At 45.7% G+C, this 20112-nt stretch overlaps 1 protein-coding gene across 1 annotated transcript; it reads right to left on the minus strand.

Moving 5' to 3' along the window:
- Positions 1-504: 504 nt before the first annotated feature.
- Dleu7 (deleted in lymphocytic leukemia, 7) lies at positions 505-17255 on the minus strand. Its single transcript, NM_173419.2, has 2 exons — positions 16804-17255; positions 505-1384 (listed from the first exon to the last, which is right to left on the minus strand). The coding sequence occupies exons 1-2, from the start codon at positions 17224-17226 to the stop codon at positions 1178-1180; spliced, it is 630 nt and encodes a 209-aa protein (NP_775595.1). The 5' UTR covers positions 17227-17255; the 3' UTR covers positions 505-1177.
- Positions 17256-20112: the final 2857 nt, after the last annotated feature.

The raw sequence follows: 20112 nt of genomic DNA on the forward strand, positions 1-20112 counted from the left end.
TGCCTTTCTGGTCTTTTGCTTGTACATTATGGTTTATGGTCTTATGTTTTATCTGGGAGGAAATGAAGAAGGGGAAACTGTGTTGGAAATATATTTATGAAAAAAATGTTTTTGATAAAGAGGCTTTGATTACTACTAACACTTATTTTGGACAGATAGACCCCACCACTGATGAGATTGCTTATTAATTCTTTCAAAAGTAAGCCATTCATGTATGCTGTGATCCCCCTATCCCACAGTGAACCTGATGCTGTTTCTACAACAAAGTTCTATGACACAGCAAGGCCCTTTTTAGCTCCAGGTATCATTGAACAATAGAAAGCATGTGTAGATAACTGTTACCTAAATAAATAAATAAATAAAATGATTAAACCACCATCTCCTTCCAGATCCGAGTGTTGGACTATGCAGGGAGAAATACTCACATGCCCACTCCCTCCTTCTTTTCCCAGCACTTTCCTACTTCAATTGAAATATTCAGAGTCAGTAAGAGAAGCTAGACGGTTCCACATTGAGACTTTAATAGTATGTACTTGTATTTACATATTAACTATGCTTGGTACCCCATAGTTCATTATCATTTTAAATGGGCAGAGCAGTATGTGATAGTACAAAGTTTAGAAGCAGCTCTTCCTGCCCAGTGGTCAATTACTAATGACAGAGCTGGACTCACAATGACTGACACCGATAGTTCTACAACTAAAGATCACTGTCACTGTCTACAATGAAGTGCCCAGTAAACAGACTATGTCCCATTGAGTAAATGTTCCATTTACTCAAAATCACATGAAGATCTGTAATCTTTCTACTATACATGTCCCTATTAAGCCTTATAGCTGACGATAATACAAATATAGATTTAAATATCATTCATTCAAAACCCAGGCTTAAGATGGCTAATAAATATATACATATATATAGTCCAATTAGCTCCCCAAAGAAGTATACTTCAGAAAGTCAACAGTAAGTCAATATGCTTGAAAAATATACACAACTACTTTAAAAATATACATACTACATGCTATCATGCTGTAGGCTACAGATGCTCTTGGTCAGACATAGACATGAACTATCAAGTTCTTTTGGCCACATAAACACCCATCGCTGCTGACTGTTTAGAAGGTGAAGGATTCTGTTTCCTTGGCAGGGCCAGCTGTAGTCTGGCTGCCTCTTGTACTCATACATCTGGGAGATTCTGTAAGATCTGTCTCAAGGAAGCGCAGGCAACCACGTGGGCATCTGATGGGAGATTAGCAAGTGACTGGATCAACTTCTTCACTATGGTTTTCAGACACTGGTGAGCGGCATTCAAGTCTCTGTCAAACTGCTGTCCTTCAATCTGCAGAGCCAAGTGACTGCAGATGTTTCTAAATTCCACGCTATCCTGGAATGAAGAGCAAACAGGCAGGAAATTAGATTGATGACGTAAGCATTTGCTGCACTTCCACTGTCTAATTTCCAGATTTTTCTCAGAGAAAAATCCCTTTCACATCTCTAGCCATAGGAGGGTAGTTTGACCAAAGCTGACCCAGTCCCACCCCCAGGTCCATGAGAAGGTATCACACCCAGTCAAGTGAACTGGTCAGGGACAGATGACCAACAAATGCCACTGGTCCCACGGCTGCTGGACTGGAAGAGAGCAGCTCTCTTTGACCAGAATTACTTGGAACAAGATGTCTCCATAACAAAATGAAAGAGATTAATGGTGGCTGACTCTAATGACCTTTCCTGTCTTTATGAATCCGGCTACACATCAACAGGGATTTTTTTCACCTCAGGATGTCTCATCAACCTGAGCTAAGGAATAGCCCTTTTTACTGACACCAGCTGAAGCTGAGTTTCTGTTATTTATTCATAAAAGAGCTGTGACAAACATACAAATCACCTGTGTTCTATTTAGTATTTACCATGTTCAAGATTCCACAGTAGAATTTACTGTGCAATGCACATGCACTCCAGAAAGGGCCAGCCTGGGCTACATAGCAAGACAAACCCCTCCCCCCATCTTAAAAGACTTAAAAAACCCAAATTGATAGATCATGCAACAAAATAAATCAAGCAGCATGTACTGTACAGAGTGGGAAAGACGAGTTTAAAGCAATGGAAATGATTAAACAGACATTGTTCTCAAACAGATGTGGAGTATTTGTGAGCTCTAGTGCTAGCATGTCACCATAGAGCATGTCTCAGCAAATCAGAATCTGTGTCATCCAGACACAGTGCAAACAGGGAGACAGCAGTGAGGCAGCTTATCCTCTCAGGCACACATGACTTTAAAACGCACTTCTAAATTATTCACAGATAAGAAGGGGAAGGGGAAGGGGAAAGGGAAGGGGAAGGGGAAGGGGAAAAGGGGAAGGGGAAAAGGGGAAGGAGAAGGGGAAAAGGGGAAGGGGAAAAGGGGAAGGAGAAGGGGAAAAGGGGAAGGGGAAAAGGGGGAGGGGAAAAGGGGAAGGGGAAAAGGGGAAGGGGGAAAGGGGAAGGAGAAGGGCAAGAAGAAGAAGAAAAAGAAGGAGAAGAAGAAGGAGGAGAAGAAGGAGAAGAAGAAACAACTTTGGAAATACTCTATACAGAACACACATGGAAATACTGAATCAACATTTGTGCAAAGTAGAAAGGAAAGCAGACCTAAGTATTTATATGCATAAGGGAAAATGACTGAAAGTTCCTAAGCAACATATTAAACTCAATAGCTTAGAAATAGAAAAATATAAAGTGCCACATACACACACCCCACCCCCCCCATTTTTCGACACCAACAATAGGAAGAAGGCCTATGGGTTAATGAAAGGTTGGGAAGTGGGTGGCTTGAATGAGACTAGCCCCTCAGACTCATGTATTTGAATGTTTGGTCCCTAGTTGGTAGAACTGTTTGGGAAGCATGAGGAGGTGTGGCCTTGGTGGTGTGTCACTCAGGGGGTGCGGGGGTGGGGGTGGGGGAGGGCTTTGAGGTTTCAAAAGGTCACACTGTCCCCAGTTAGCTCTTGTTCTCTGCCTCCTCACTGTTGACTTAACATGTGAGCTCTCAGCTACTGACCAAACGCCAGGCAAGTGTGGGCAAGTGGGCCATGCCACCAGACAGAAGAACTGGTAAGGTTGAGTGATCTCAGATCCTGTGAATCTCAGAATTGGGAAGAGTAGGAGCGTAGGCAGTCCCTGCCTACCTCTGCTTGTATCCATGAGACCCCACTGCAGACTTTGGCAATCAGTCACTTAGTATAAAAACCTGGAGTTCTCTATGCTAATGAGGCCCTGAGCTTTCAGCCAATGAGCTTCCCTTCCTCGGCACTCCTTCCGCAAAAGGTATTTAATCCCTGGTTTAGCCTGAGTAAGAGGTATGCATTCACATCCTCCATCAAATAAAACCGTTTGAAAAAGCAAGGACAGTCTCTGCATCAAGGATCAGTTCGGGGAGGCTTCATCATAAAAAAGCCACGCCTAAATCTCCAGGAGAAGGCCTTCTCTCTCCCAGCCCCTCCATACTCTCGCTGCGAACCAAACTGGGGTATGCCCTCATCCTGGGCTCTGCCCTCCCTTTCCTGCCTGGTGTGCAGCCTCCCTGAAGGGAAGTGCAGACCAGGGACCCCGGTACACAGGAGACAGGGAACAGTAGCAATCATCCCAGACTCCGTAGTTTCCCACTCTTGGAAAACATGGACCAAGGACCCCCATTACAGACTTCATTCTGCCTCCCCTGAGTGCCATGGCACCAAGTACTCCAGTGGCGAGGCAGACACACAGCCCAACACCCTATTATGATGGTCATAGACTCACCCTCTGAAATGGTAAGCCCCCAATAAACTCTGTCTTCTAGAAGTTTCCTTGGTCACATGACTCTAAGTCACTAGCACAGTGAGTGGCTGACAATTTCTTCCTAAGTAAGCATAGAAGAGGACACTTCCCCCCCCCCCCAAAAAAAAAAAAAAAAAAAAAACGAAACACTGTCACCTGAGTAAACAGGACTTGGGTTTCTGCTTACTTTTCAGCATTTCCTAGGAAACAAGACAAGTCTAATTTACTGCAGTGTGATAGGGCCAGTGTGAATGCCTGGAGCGGAGAGGCAGGATAATGTGCTGCTGTCCCCGGGACACTAGCATGGCCAGACACAGAACTTGGTCTAACCTTCTCTACACAGCTTTCTTGCCTTCCTACCTTCGAGTGTTTCTTGTCTCTGCTCAGAAGGTGACAGGGTCTCCCAGGATCATTTTCTGCAGTTGACGAGGCAATGGGTACTGCAGAAGCATATGGCTTGGAGTGAGGCAGTCACCATGGACGGTCTCCCCTAAGCCACATCAAGGGAAACTGGCCACTTGCTCTTCAGAGAAGCCCAATCTAAATGCAAAATGGAAGGATCCAAGGAGATGTGCCATGGAACCAGCAAGATCTGTGCTGATGTGTGCCTGTTCATCTTTAACCAAGATTAAAACACCTTGAAAAATAGACACAGGGGCCTGAACCCTGACTGTGATTTCACACTTACTTATGTGAACACTCAAATAGGGCTTCTTTTGGGGGGAAATGATAAAATTTTACAGCTAGTTCCTGATGGCCTGGGCAAACTGTGGACTTCCGGTGAATTTTGCAAGGTCTCTTTATTTTATTACCCTGTACAATTTTTTTCTTTTAACCCTAATATACAGTAACAGTTAAAGAAAATAAATTATTAGGAATTGACTTTTCCAGGGTAGGGGGAAATAAAACAGCTGTTTCTTTTCTTCTTTCCTAGAAGGGCTGAGTGCCAACTCTAAATACACCAGTCCATGTCCCCAATCAGCTTTGCGCTGCTCCTGCTGGGGACGGTTAGAATCCCAAGACATGAGGTTAAGGCTCATTAAATGCTTTGTGGCTTTCAGTAGAAACACTCAGAAACAATACTGGCCCTGACCTTACTTTCAGTGGCTTCCATTCAATGACAGACCACATTCCCTGTGGCTGTTACATAGGAAGTCCCCGATGCTCCCAGAAATGACCCAAGATGCTACAGTGCTTTGAGCACCGCGCCAGAGTTACACCTACTTAGCCGAGCAACTGAGAGCGGTTTTGGGAGCCTCGAAAGCATTTTGTAACTTCAGACTCTGCCTATGAAATGTATTGACGGCTACAGTGGCCCAAGCTAAAGGCAGCACTGACCTTTCCACGTGCATTGAGAGTCCCCTCCCACGTCTTAACTAACCTACTGGGATACCAGTCTAAGCCTGTTTAACTCGGCTAAGAAAGCAGCAATATTATTTTAAATGTGCACCAAGCTATGTGATTTTACTACACTACACTAAAGTCAAGAAGAAACATTGCCATGTCTCTAAAGAGCTCTGTAGAGGGAGGAAGAAGCGCTGGGGGAGTGTGGATTTGACATGCGCATGGCCGGTTGAGGATTCCCACAAGGACCAAACTCATTGGTCAGTGTATACAAAGACTATCAACTGAGACAGCGTCCTCCATTTGTTTAGAGACTGCTCGCCCACAGGGATGGGACTAGCTAACTCCTTCCTCTGCTGTGCCTAATAAACACAGCTTCACTCTGCATGTGTCTGTGTAACTTTTCTTCATTGTCCCACAGTTCCTAACCAGGGTTCCTGGACCCAGTCCAGGGTCCCTACAAAGCTGGGTTAGTCCTTTCTACCACGTGCCCCATGTGTTGATACTAAAAATTCAGGCAGATATACCAGAGGAACCAATGCTCTTACACTGAGATTACTTGAACTGATTACAGTGTCATTTATTTATCATTATTGTATGTATGATGTGTATGTGTATGCACACTAATCCTCACTTGTGTACACAATCGACAGACTACACATGCAGACAAAGGGAGCACAACTTTTGGTAGTCCATTCTCCCCTTCCATCGTGGGTTCTAAGGTTTAAACTCAAATCATCAGGCCTGCATGCAAAAAACTTTACCCACTAGACCATCTCTCCATCTAACACAATTTTTTAAAACAACTGTATTTTTTTCTATTTTTAGCAGAACTCTGTTCTATAAAACAATAGCTTTCTCCAAAGATGATAACATCCTAATTCCCACACACGTTAATATGTCCCTCAGTGTGGCCTTGGTAGATATCAGGATGGATCTCCCTCTGAGCAGCCAGAGCCCATTCTCTCAAGAGCAGCGCAGTCATCATCAACTCCCTAGTTCTGCCCTTTGATTGGTCACTGTTATACAATCCATTGTATCTATGGAAAACCCATTTTCTCATCTGGAATATATAATCAGTAATAGCTGATTTGGAGAGCTGTCTATACTGTATAAAGCTACCCCTGCGAATCAGTGGCCTATCCAGGGGTATCCTCCCTTCCTGAATAGCTCTGTGCTCTCGTTCAGTATGAAGTAGAAACTCTGCTACCCTGGGACTTTCTTGAATCATATATTGGGTTTGCTAATAATGCATATGTCTGGAATGTTTGAACGGTATTTTTAAAAACATTAAAAAGGAGTATGATTTCAAGTTCTTTGTAACTGCAATGCCCATAAAAGGGGGAAGAAAAGCTCTTTTCAGAATCTGACTGAAAATAAACACTTCTTTCAGAACTGAACACTTAAAGACAGGAGACATATGTCAGCACCAGACAGCTTCAGGGCTTGTTTTCTGAGAGCAACATTGATGGGCAGCAAATCCAGAAATACAGTATGACGCCACAGGCTCTTAAATGCAGACGATGCTTAAATAGCCTACAAGAGGGTGTGGGTACATGTTCATTTGTGTGCAGATGTGTATGGAGGATACAGGTTGGTGTCGGGTATCTTCCTCAATCAGTGTGTGTGTGTGTGTGTGTGTGTGTGTGGTGTATGTGTGTGTTTGAGTGTATGTAGTATGTGTGTGTTTGTGTGTGTGTGTGTGTAATGTGTGTGTGTGTGGTGTGTGGGTGTGTGTAGTATGTTGTGTAGTGTATGTATGTGTGTTTGTGTGTATGTATGTATGTGTGTGTGTTATGGGTGTTGTGTGTGTGTGTTATATATTTGTTAGTGTGTATGTGGTGGCCAGATGTTGACATCAGATGCATTCCTTTGATTGTTCTGCACCTTTTCTCGGGGGAACAAGGTCTCTCAATGAACATGAAGCCCATCAAGCAGGCCAAAGGAGTCAGGCATCCACCTGTCTCTACAGAACCAAGTGCTGGGGCTTACAGGCATGTGACATCCTACCTGGCTTTTCCTTGGATTCTGGAGGTCAGGACTCAGGTCTTCTTCATGCTTGTGCAACAGTTTCCTGACTGAACCGTCTCCCTAGCCCTCTTATTATTTTACAGGTATTTTGTCTGCATATATGTCTGTGTGCCACATGCATGCAGGCCAGAAGAGGTTGTCAGATCCCCTGGAACTGGAGTTCTAGATGGTTGTGATGCCCTGTGGTGATGAAGACCAATCTCAAGTTCCCTGAAAGGGCAGCCAGTGCTCTTAACCTCTGAGCCACCTCTCCACCACCCCTCCCCCCACTCACACCAAGTTCTGTTTTGAGACAAGGCCTCTCACTGATCCTGGAGCTCATTGTTAACCTAGCCTAGCTGGGTGGAAAGCCCCACGGAGTCACCTGTCACTGCTTCCCAGTATGGAACTGCAGACACATACGAGTTGTTACATGGTCTGGAAATGAGATCCTCATATGTACAGGGTAAGCACTCTACTACTCAGCTGTCACCTCCAGCCCCAGAGACTTTTTTTTTACTTGCCATGACATTTCCAAAGTCACTTACAGGTCTGCATAACTTTGGTTGGCAACTTACTGATGTCAGAGTTAAGTTCATTCTTCAAAATGGTCACATCCCAAGCTAGATAGTTCCAGTGGCGTCAATAGCATCTTTCTCTCCGTTTTCCCCTACATCCCTTCCTAACAGTATCTATAAAGAGCAGGGAAGACAGGAAGAAAGGCACAAAGGCGGGTAAAGAAAACTGGTGAGGGAGCCGCGACTCAGAAACAGAGATACACACAGAGATATGCATGGAGGCAGAGGCAGAGAAAGGAGAAAATAATAAGCCCTCCCTGGGTTTCTTGGGGAATACCTTGCCCTTAAACATCTGCCCAGACAGTGCACAAGCTCCTCCTCTGCAGCCCAGGGTGGGGCTAACATCAGACATGACCCCAGACCCACTGGATTCTCTACAGCAAATACATCAGAGAAATGGGAATAGTGTTTTTAGAGGAAGACTGTGGAGAAGTGGGGACTTTCCCAATCTCACCTGGCTCGTCGACATCTGACTTGTAACTGCAAGTTCAGGGCCCTGAGCCCAAGGCCACCATATGAAAAACCCAGTAGAGGACCTGAATAGGTACCACTCACCATGAAAAGCCCAGCATCCACAGGACACTAAGCATTTTTACTTGTAGAGTCATAATGAAGGTCCCTCATGCTTAGGCTTTGGGAATGGTGCCATTTTCAGTGGGACAGAAAAGAACCTTTTCAATGAGTACAAACAAGATTCAGATGTGTTCACGCCAACCAAAATATGGAGTTCCTGTCCAGTAGCCAAGCAGAGCTCTGACTTAAAACCTTTCTGGCCTCTTTCACCAAAATTTCATTTCACAAAACTTTTATATCACAACTTACACATTATTTCCATCATAAACTATTATAAAACTATAAGTAAACTAGACACTGGACCACAAAAGCAACATTGTGTCTCTAGTAACAAGCAGTTCCCTACCTGTGACTACTAACAGCCATAAATTTTTACTTCTTCAGCGGTGACGCTCATAATATGTATGTGCGCACATGCATGTGAGCATACACACAGGTGGGCATGTATGTGTGTGATAGCATACTATGGCCAAAGATCAATGCCAAAGGCCTTTGTTGAGGGACAGATCAACCCAAGGCTTTTCCTAAGGCCCTGATATACAAAGAAAGACCCCAGCCCCTCCTCTAAACCAGAACATACTTGGCAGAACCAGTAATGGACTGGGTCTTGAGGAAGCTGTGGCTTTGGATCAGGAAAACCCAACTCTCCCCATCCTAAAGGGCTTTGGCTATCAGTTCCAAGGATATTGTGTGCCTGGTCCATGGTGTCCCTGTGAGGCCTTTGACTGCTCAGCTTTCCACTCACTCGCTCCCATTTTTCTTCCCACAAATAGTATGTAAGATACTGTACTTCTTAATAAATTTAGCTGGCATAAGACATAGTTTGCACAAGACCTCCTGACCCCAGCTTCCTTATCTTCTCATTCCCTGGCCCTCTGCTTTAAGACCCCCGGACTGATGAAAGATACACTGGCCCAGGTCAGTCTTACTCAGCCACTTGCACATGTTTTCCCCTTGGAGAGTCCCCCACTGAGCCTGGAACTCACCAACTTGTCTAGACTGGCCAGATGGCAAGCCCCAGGGACACTCACGTCCCCATCTCCCCAGTGCTGAGGATAGCCATGCACACCAGCACGCCTGACATTTTCTGTGTGTCCCGGGGGATGAACGTGGGCAGTGATGCTCACATAACAAATCCCTTACCAGGTAAGCCATATTCCCACACCTGCTTTCACACTTTTTGAATATTTATTAATTCATAGTACATGTATGAGTGTTTGCCTGTGTAATCTGTACATGGATGTACCTGGTGCTAGAACAGGATGTCAAATCTCCCTGGAACTGAACTTGCAGCTGGTTGTGAGCCACCTGATGTCGGTGCAGGAAGTCAAACCCAGTTCTCTGCAAGAGCAGCCAGTGCTCTTAACCCCTGAGCAATCTTATATCAGACCCCACTCCACCCCTCCCCCAGACCTTAGCAGGACCACAGACCTTAGCACAACTGATGCCATGATGGAAGAGCCATTCAGACCTTGGAATCCACCATGTGGGCAGCAACAACTGCTAAGAACGGAACGAAGGCCCACTCCAACAAAGACCGTAGTCTGGGGAAGTCCTTAAATATACTAACCTTGTTTTTTGGCTTCTATAGTTCTGCTTCTGGATGTTCTTGCTAATTGTGATGCATCAACCCAGCATTTGAGATATTAATTAATTGATTGATTAATTAAAAAGCTAACCCTAGGAAAGGCTCAGGACTGCACCCCTGTCCCAGACACCCAGTGTAGTCACTGGCTGACTAATAAAGAGTTTCTATTGGCTTAAACAAGTGTCCCAGTGGGCTTCTCTGGTGGATACCTCATAGCAATTTCTCTAATATCCTAGGTTTATAAGTTTTGAAGACATTATTTTCAAACCTGTTAGGCGCTGCTTTCACTAATCACCATGGATGCGGTAGTGTCTTCTTTGAACAGTCAGTAGTCACACTTACTGTGTGCAAAGAATGTGAATATGGGAGGGAGGCCAGGGTCAGCAGTGGGGGCTGCAGGTCTCACCTAGAACAGGAGACACTCAGCAAGAGTTTGGCAGAGCAATCCTTACCACAAGGAGCTTATTTAAATGATGGAGTTAACAAGAAAGTTTAGTGAGCCTTGGTGGGAAGTTCTGTCTCTGAAAGCTGGCCTCGGCTGGTCTCTGTGCCACTTCTTCAGGAAACTAAACGCTTTTAGCTCTTGAAGAGTGATGAAACTTAGGATCACCTCAAAACTGTCTTGGCCACCTTTTCAGCAGTTCCCATTGGTTCCCTTCAGGTGTCCTGGACACTTCTATGTTACCTTTAGGAACAAAGGTCTGTCCCATTCCTGCTGATATTATTAGCTTGATAGTGATTTTCTGGGTTTAGTGAATGCTCCGCGCTTTGGGTCACCCTATAAAATGGTCTTCAGAGAAGGGCACAAGGCCTGGCACACTGGATACCTTGAAACTTCCTATGCTGAAGTTCTTCTACCCACAGTGTGACTACTTGCAACACAAGGCCCATGGGAAGGTAATTAAGGAGAAAAACAGTCACAAGAATCACAAGAATGAGGTAACACACACACACACACACACACACACACACACACACACACACTAGGGGAGCTCATGAAGCTCAAACTCAGTATGCAGCCAAGAATGACCTTGATTTCTATTCACCCTGCCTCTATCTCCTAAATGCACTACCAAGTGTTTTGTTTTATACAGGGCTAAGGATTGAACCTAGAGCTTCATATAGTCTAGGTAGATACTCAATCCACTGAACTACAGCCCCAATCTTCTCATTTAAGATGTTCTAGAAGTTCTATCTGTCTGTCTATCTATCTATCTATCTATCTATCTATCTATCTATCTATCTATCTATCTATATCTATCTATGTATCTATCTATGTATCTATCTATGTATCTATCTATGTATCTATCTATGTATCTATCTATCTATCTATCTATCTATCTATCTATCTATCTATCTACCTATATATTTCTCCCTCTCCTCTCCCTCTTTCCCCCCTTCTCTCCTATACTCTTTCCCTTCCAGTGAAAAAAACAAAGACAATTTGAGAACCCTGAGAGGTGCTTCTGGAAGCCAGACGGGAAACCCTCACAGAAACTGAATTTGTCATTACCTTGACTTGGGACTTCCAGCCTCTGAAGACTGAGAAAATGAAATGTGTACCGTGGAAGCCATTTTGTAACAGCAGCTGAGCTTACCTACACACGCAGTCTACAGACTACAGCAGCCTGAATGAGATACAATGCATGGCTATGCACAGCTGTGGCTCTACCCACCACAGACTCCCAAGTAGGGTTAGTTCATAATACCCACTCGACCTGGCCTGTGATATAATTAGGACAAATCACATTAACTCTAATCATGTCTTGGCTCTCAAAGCCCTGCAGTTGCCTTAGCCTGTTTCTTTCTGTAACAAATATTTTCCAAACTAGTTTCCTGGACCAACTTTAACAATACTCGGAATTTGTAAACATCATTCATCCACCATAAAAAAAACTCACTACATGTTTTTTGTTTGTTTCTTTGTTTGTTCTAGTATGTTGGAAATTTTCTAAATGTTCAAAGAGAATACTAAATATAGGTTTATTTAATTGGAAAATACTTAATAGAGAAAAAAGTGTCCTTTGCTGTTGAGATGAGGATGTGTCTGCCTTCACACCTCATACCATCTCTCTTCCTAAACCCTCAGATGGGTTGATCAATAACCCAATGGACAATGACACATATCAGTAGTCCTAAGGAAGCCAAGGCATAAAGCCAAGCTGACTTCTATTTAAGGAATACTTCTTGGACATCCACTTAGTTATATGTTCTGTCTGTTTATCAACAGAATTGGCTGGGGCATAGGAAGGTGAAAGAACTCACCCAAGGGCCTAAAGGCTCCTGGGACTAGGTGATTATGCTGGGTTGTCACCATGGCACAGTTCCCAGTACTGTCTGTCAACTAGCCCTTGGCTTTAGCTTAAGTCAATTTCTTTCCTACCTTGTGTGTCAAGTAACACCATCAAAGATGCCTGGCGTTGAGGAACTTCTCACGTACATCTCATTTCCATGAGCACCGACCCTCCTGAAATCATACTGTCCAGCAAACAAACGTTGTGATCTATAGAGAATCTCCTTCCAAATCCTTCAACTTAACGAATGAAGCCAAGTCAGCATAGCCAGTCCCCAGAGGACTGCAGCCCTCTCTCCTCTAAACTGTCTGATCAGTATTCTAGAAGCCAGCTAGAGATCACCCGAATGGCAAGCCAAGCAAAATCTCTAGACTCTGGCTATCCCTGTTCCTCTCACTTCCAATAGCACAGCCTGTCCTCTGGTCCCTGGAATGCATCTGTCCCGTGCAGGTGAGACAGTCTAGCTGTGAGAAGAAGGTCAAGACCCCTCTTTTGAAGAAGATTCTGCACAGTTACAGAAAGTGACAGCTATGCATCAGAAAATTGATGGAGGAACAGAAGAAATAGAACATGACTCAAAAGGAACGGGAAGGTGACATAGCACTGGGTGTTTCTATAGACTGAGGGATTCTGGCAGAGGGAAGGGAGGAAACACAGGCTGCCCCCCTCCACTTCCCATTTAGTTATATACTGTCAACGACTGGTTAAAAATATTTTAGGGAGATCTCCAGAATTAAATAATGTATACATTTTATTTATTATATGTAAATACACTGTAGCTGTCTTCAGACACACCAGAAGAGGTCATCAGATCCCATTACAGATGGTTGTGAGCCACCATGTAGTTGCTGGGATTTGAACTCAGGACCTTCTGAAGAGCAGTCAGTGCTCTTAACCGCTGAGCCATCTCTCCAGCCCAACGTATGCATTTTAAAGTGGATCCAGTTCTGAGTATTATGATGCACTCTTGCAATGTCCCTTTGCACCTGGCCCAGGATATTAATCAGCCCTTTGCCCAGGTTCTAGCTTGGCTATTCTTCCCACATACTAGTTACTCTTTAGCCAATGTTGTTACTATATTGACAGAGCTTATGTTCAAGAGGCCCTTATGTAGGTGCCTAAAGCTAATTTCTAAGGCCTCTGTCATTCACCGTACCACACACAGCCATTGACTGGTTCCAGGTCATCACAGAGTGAATACAGTATGATGAGATTAGAGAGGGGAGTATTTTCACAACTTATCACTAAGTATTGTTATTAACTCTTCTAGTTTATATTTGGTTAATCTCTTACTTAATTTATAAGTTAAACTTAATTATAATGCATGGCTAGGAAAATACAGACTGTCTACAGTGGGGCTGAGTACTCTTTTTTGAAAGCATAACTAGGGACAGGCAAGGAATTGCTTCATCAGTACAAGAAAGAACTCATGGGAGGGAAATGTTTATTCGTCGGAGATGATAAGAAAGATGGGTGGAAGACTGAGGAGCGGGCTCAGACCAAGGAGAGGGCTCAGACCAAGGAGAGGGCTCAGACCAAGGAGAGGGCTCAAGCCGAGGAGAGGGCTCAAGCCGAGGAGAGGGCTCCATCGGTTCAATGCTTTCTGGGCAAGCATGAGAACCCCAGTGCAGAGCCTCAGCATCCATGTTACAAAATGAACAAACAAACAACAAACAAGAAAACAAAAACAAACCAGTGAACAGTAACAGCTCTCTAATCCGAGCATGGAGGAAGCATGGATAAGATCCCTGTGGTATAGCAGTCAGCCAACTTGGCCAAGCTAGTGAGATCGTGAGACAGGTTCACTGAGACGCCCTGTCTCAAAAACTAAGATGGAAAGCAACTGAGGAAGAGACCTAACATTGATTTGTGATCTCCACGTGTACCTGCACATGAGCATGCACACAGGCTTGCTCCCCCTCCCCTCCCTTCCCCTCCCCTCCCCTTCTCTCTCTCTCTCTCTCTCTCTCTCTCTCTCTCTCACACACACACACACACACACACACACACACACACACACACACAGAGTGGGAGGGGGGAATATTTGGGTTCACTGGCCTCAATTTTTCCAGTAGATGCCTAACATCGACTAGAAATGTCTAAAGGGTTACCAAGCAGGGGCGACCACCACACTGAACAAAACACCACAGCCTTGGTGCCAGTGGCATTCTGGTTCTTGGTCAGGCAGCCTCAGAACATCAGCACTGACCTGGCTCACACAAAAACCCAGCCATCTGGGGTTGAGCTGCCTCCTATTCTATGGTTATAGACTGTTGCGCAGGTCTCACCTGCCAACCCCCAAGTGTCCAGAATCACTTTTGCCCTTCTTCCAAATTGGACTCCTTGCAGCTGCCAGCCAATAGTCAATGCTTGTGGTTTGAATCACACAGGCCTCCTTATGTGGAAAGCAAACAGTCATTGAAAGAGAAGAAAGAAAGAAGGGAGGGAGGGAGGGAGGGAGGGAGGGAGGAAGGAAGGAAGGAAGGAAGGAAGGAAGGAAGGAAGAGAAAGAAAAGGTTGCTTCCCTCAAACAGCCTTCAAAGATTACCTTCAGCAAAACAGATGATTCAGTGTCTCTAGCTGCCAGCCTAGCCTCTTTGCATCCTGCATACAGTCTGTTTGCATCACACTGCCATGTCTTGAATCTAAGAAGTACTCACAGTTCCTGTTTTGAATGTTCTCCAGCAAAAGGCTCTATGGGGCTGTATGGCTTTTAGAGGGTGGGCCTGTCTGTTGGAGGAGGTCCTTTGAAGATTAAAGGCCAGGCCTAGCCCTCATTCGCCCATGTCCTTCCCTGCTTCCTAGTCTCCATGATGGCTGACCACCAAGGAGCAGTGCCACCATGCCCTCCCCCAGGGGATGGACTAAAATCTCTTTGCAACTGCTAGTCAAAAATATATCTGTCACTGGGGAAATAGTTCTGTCGGGGAGTGCTTTGCCTGGCATGACTGGGGCCCTAGACTCTCTCCCCAGTGCCATGAGAGAGTAAAAGACATGAAAGCTAGACCAAAATCAACTTCTCCTCTGCTTCTGTGAGGCTTTGGGTCTTAGTGATCCCAAAGCAACCAATACACACATATATTTCTAACATGTTTCTAATATTACCCAGTACTTGAAATTTTATCAGATACATATTCTTTTCCTATCTTAAAATCAATGAAATTAGTATGTAACTCACAACCAATAATGTCATACATTGGCAGATTTTAAATAGTTTCAAGGGAGGGAAAAAAGAAGAGAGACGCCTCAGACATTGCTTGGTGACATTTGATTTGAATTTTTCACACAATATGATGCAACAACTCTGGCTTGTGAAGTAAGAACAATACCAACCCTTAAGGAATGCAGCAAACTCTCCTCTCAACACCCCACCTCCTCCAGACTCCCAAGTACAAGGATGAGAGACGGCGTTCCTGGCCACAACTTGAGAGCCAAAAGGTCTCAAAGAGTATGGCCCTAATACAGTGACCTAGTTTGATTTCTATTGCTGTGATAAGCCCAGTGACCAAAAGTAACTTGAGGAGAAAAGGGCTTATTTCCATTTACAGTTTGTAGCTAGCTCTTCATGAAGAAGTCAGGGCAGGAACTGGAGGCAGGAACTGGAGCAGGTGGCATGGAGGAGCCATGGTCACTGGCTTGTTCCCTATGGCTTTGTTCAGCTAGCTTTCTTATACAGCCCAGGACCAGCTGCCCAGGAGTGGCACTGCCCAGTGGTTTGCAGGGTCCCTCCTCTATTCTCTCATATCAATCATTAATCAAGAAAATGCCCCACAGACTGGTCTACAGGCAATCTGATGCCAGCATTTTTTTAAAAATTAAAGTTTTCTCTTCTTTGATGACTCTAGCTGTATCAAGTCAATAAAATCTAACTAGCACAGTCAATTATTACATTAGTTAATGGCAAGGTCAAGACTGGACCCCAAAACCCTAGCCTCCTAACCTACCTCAGGTCTCTTCCCAGTTCTGCCGCATACATACAAGCTGGCTGGTCCAGCAGGAGTCTGGTACTATTAGCAAGGTTGTCAACATCTGGGACCACCTGCCCCCAGCCCACTTTATGAGGATTTGAGTTGATTCTGTTGGGTCTCTGTGCTCTGTGGAGAACTGGAGTCATGCAAAAGAATTGTGATTCACAGGTGTGAAGCAACTTTAAAAGTACACGATGTTGTCATAATACATGAAGCCGGGGACTTGGGATGTATTCAACGCTTTAAAGGAAGACCGTAAGGTTGGAGGAGAAGCTGATTTCCACAGGTAGAAAAATGACTCCTGTGACAGGTGGGTCTTGACAAGGTTTTCCCCTCCACACCACACTTGATGCACAGACTTCTGCCCCTCCCCCCGAGCCCCCCTCCTCCCCCCCGCGCGCACTCACACACACACACACACACACACACACACACACACACACACAGAGGTCCAGGTCTAGTTCCACGGTTTGGCAGACCCCAGGTAATTAGTTCTCAAGTTCTCTGTCCCACATGCTCAGTCCTCAGTGCGCTTCTTCCTTTGCCCCATCCACTTCTCCGCTCACAGCAGGTTGACCACACCCTGCTTGGACTCCAGTGGCCCAATTCACTTCATCCAGGCACTGCAACCCAGAGAGGAAGGCAGGGAGACTCACCTTCAGGTGGACAGGGAAGGGCCGCTCCTGCTGGAGAGGCCCAAGCAGAGTCTGCTCTACGCTGACCAGCTCCGAGGTCGAGTCCACCACCCGAGCCAGAGCGCTGCGCATCGCCATCCGCGCCAAGGTACAGGGCCCGCGGTCCCGGGGGAAAGGCAGCAGCTCGGCGCCCCCCTCTGCGCCCCGCAGCCCGCCTGCCTCGGGGGATCCCCGCGCTCCGATGCTCCCGCGTCCCAGCCCCCTCCGGGTCCGCAGCTGGCCTGGGCGACGAGCCTGGGCGATGGGCACGTGGTCCGGGCCGCGCGGGCTCCCTGGGGCGCTAGGACCGTCGCCCCAGCCCCACTCCTGCTGTAGTAGCTGCAGGGTCTGCAGAGCCACCATTTGGTGGCTGATGGAAGCCACTAAGGGCGCAGGGCTGGCCATAGCCGGCTAGCAGCTGGGCGCTGACGAGCAGGTGGAGCGCAGGCAAAGGAGCCTGGCGGCGTTCGGGGTCGCGGGGTCACATTTTTTCTAACTCTATGCTTTTCCCTCAGCGTGTGTGGCCCGCCCCGCCCCCGGCCCGCAGGTGGTGACCCGCACTTGCCCCTGCATTCACTGCCAGGCAGAATGGGCTCAAAATGACCCAAAGCTGCCTGGAGCCTGCTCGGTGAGCGCTTGAACCTGAGCCAGATGCTGAGCTCTGGTTCTTCCGCCTCTCAGGGCTTTGGTGGGGAAACGCTGCTTTGTGCGGATGTATCTATCCCCAGATACCCCGCCCCCTTCCTCCATGAAGGATGCCAGCAAAGAACGGCTTAAGGCAGTGAAGGCCCATGGGTCTGTAGTGTTAAAACCTCAGCAAGTCATTAAGCATGCCCAGAGCTCCAACCAATCTCACAAAGGACAGTGGTGGGCTCTTCTCATTTCCCTGAGAGCATTTTCAGAAACACCTTGAAATAGCTTTCAAGGCCTTGCAAATCCCCAAACAAAATATATGGACTACCAAAGTATCTCCAAAGTTCAGCCCTGGTTGCTTAGTTCCCTACGGGTACTGATATCCCAGATGCAGAAATGACATCAAGGTTGAGTTGTCATGAAACCCAAGCCTGGCACTGCTCAGATGAGGAGCTTGACCGTTTTGTGTGGAAGGCCTCTGGTAGCAAGGTCCAAAGTCAATCCTTTGATGGAGCAGGAACCTCAGGAGAGCTGCACAAATACCTATTTTTAATTACATCAAACATGGCTGTCTCCTTTAAGTAGAGGGAAAGAATGGATGATTTTAATCTTTCTAAAGGGCAGCTATCGGTGGGTTTTGTTTTGTTTGGTAGGTTTTGTGTTGTTTGCTTGCTTGCTTTTGAAGGCATTTGAAGGGAATAGTGAGGAGAGCTATCACAGACAGTATCTTTTTCTGCTTACTTTTTGCAAGGAAAACTTGGAGAATCCAGTGATGCAGCACAGCAGAGACAAGGGCACAGCGCCAGGAGAGAGGACTCATGGGGAAACTAGAGGGGCAGGCAGATGGAGGGTGTGTCTTGTGGGGTCAGTTCTGGAAGCTCTCTGGATGGAAATGCCACTGGGGTGGTCTTGTCAGTACAGAAAGGTGATCAGTAAGGGCTATGGGGGCCCTTGTTGACTAGGGGAGTTGACCCTGAGTAATCCTCCCGACTCCCCAGCAGTGGTTCTTAGGATTCTCAGTGTTTTCTTCCCCTCTGAAAACCAATCTGAATCAATAAAGAAGTTTTCGTAAGCAAAACAAGCGTGTACATGCAAATTATATCCAGGTAAAAATGCTAGTCTGTGAAGCCACAGAGAAAATGACTTTGGAGAGAAGCAGCTTAATACTGATTCATTTATCTTGCCATAAAGTTACTTAAGTTCATATGCAGAAATACAGAAATTCTTCCAATTGTGTATTTACTTTTTACATCTTCAGATGTTGATGCACATTTTGGTGCAGAAAGGATGAAGCAGGAATAGCTTTGTTTTCAGAAAGCATGCCTGTCTCAGAGCTTCATGAACTAACCCCTCTGCTCTTAAAAAGCTGACTGCAAAACTCTCCTGACAAACAGAATCCCAGTCAACAGGCCAGGAATCACTAGACAGAGGACTGGAGCCCTGCCTCTTCAACATACCACACTGATCTAGAGATCCACAGACAGCTGAACTTCAAGAAATGTATGAGATGAAGACCAGAACCCCAGGGCGTGAGGGGTGACTCTGCCTCTTGAAAGATGACCTGGGGGCTCTTCCAGCAAAGTAATGCTTTATCCGTCTGCCATGGGTCACATTTGTGTTTGGGGTGATATCAAAATGGCTTACAGCCCTAAGCTGGAGATCAAAGGCCCAAGGGGAAGGCTTCATGGGGTATTGGCATGTCTGTCCTTGGTTTAAAGCATTGGCAGAGTTGCCTTTGCTGGACCACCAGACCAAGTACACACGTACACCCATTGTGTACCCAGTCTGAAACACTGGAAGAAGGATTTATTCAAAAGCACAAAATATTGCACATCCAGTATTTTTTTGCTTCAGTATCTACTTCAGTATTTTATGGGACCTATGTTCTCATTGATTAGCGAATAGTCTTCACTTTCCATGGTCAGCCCACGGGCTCAGATAAGGCAAGCCAACCCAAGTAGTAGAAGAAAGTGATTTGGTTCATCCAGGCTGTAGCCAATCACACACCACATTCCCATGGTGAGTGTTCAGGGACCAGTTAGAATGCTTTCAGTTGAATGCACTGTAAAAGATAAACCAATGGGGCTTCACACCATAAGCCAGGATATCACACGGCAGCAAAAAAACCACTTCCTCTTTTAGTAAGAAAGTATAACACAAAAGAATTTAATGGACAAGAATTTATTGGCCCATATTATAAGAAGTCTGAAGGTAGCTCCATAGTGATTAATGCTGGGGCTCTGAGGTGTCATCGATGCCCTTGGTTCCTTCCATCCATCTGTGAGGTCATCCGCAGCACACTAACTTTGATTTTTGTACTTGGTCCTTGAGCTATGTCCCCTCTACCCACTAAACAGTAGCAATGGCTGCTGGCCTTGCCCCTAGACAACAATTCTAAGCCAAGAGGTTATCTCTTCTTAGGTGCCCCTACCCAAGTGCAGGGAGATGCTTCATAAAACGCTCCAGCTGACTTTCCTCATCTCAGCCTAAAATTTAGAACATATTTATGTCAAGATAATCATATTGGAGAGGAAAGAGTCCAAGGTGAGAATGAACCAAAATTCAGTCCCGAAGCTTATGCTGGTAAGGAGGATGGAGAATGCTGGATAGGAAACAAGGTTCTGTAACCAAGCAACAGCAGTGGAAACCAAACACCAG

The sequence above is a fragment of the Mus musculus genome, chromosome 14 (assembly GCF_000001635.26).
Source record: "Mus musculus strain C57BL/6J chromosome 14, GRCm38.p6 C57BL/6J".
In the NCBI taxonomy this organism is placed as follows: Eukaryota; Metazoa; Chordata; class Mammalia; order Rodentia; family Muridae; genus Mus; species Mus musculus.

Coding starts and splice junctions, on each gene's coding strand:
- Dleu7 (NM_173419.2), bottom strand. CDS start 17,226: ATGGCCAGCCCTGCGCCCTTAGTGGCTTCCATCAGCCACCAAATGGTG. Junction 1,385..16,803: donor CCTTCCCTGTCCACCTGAAG/GTGAGTCTCCCT, acceptor TCTTCATTCCAG/GATAGCGTGGAATTTAGAAA.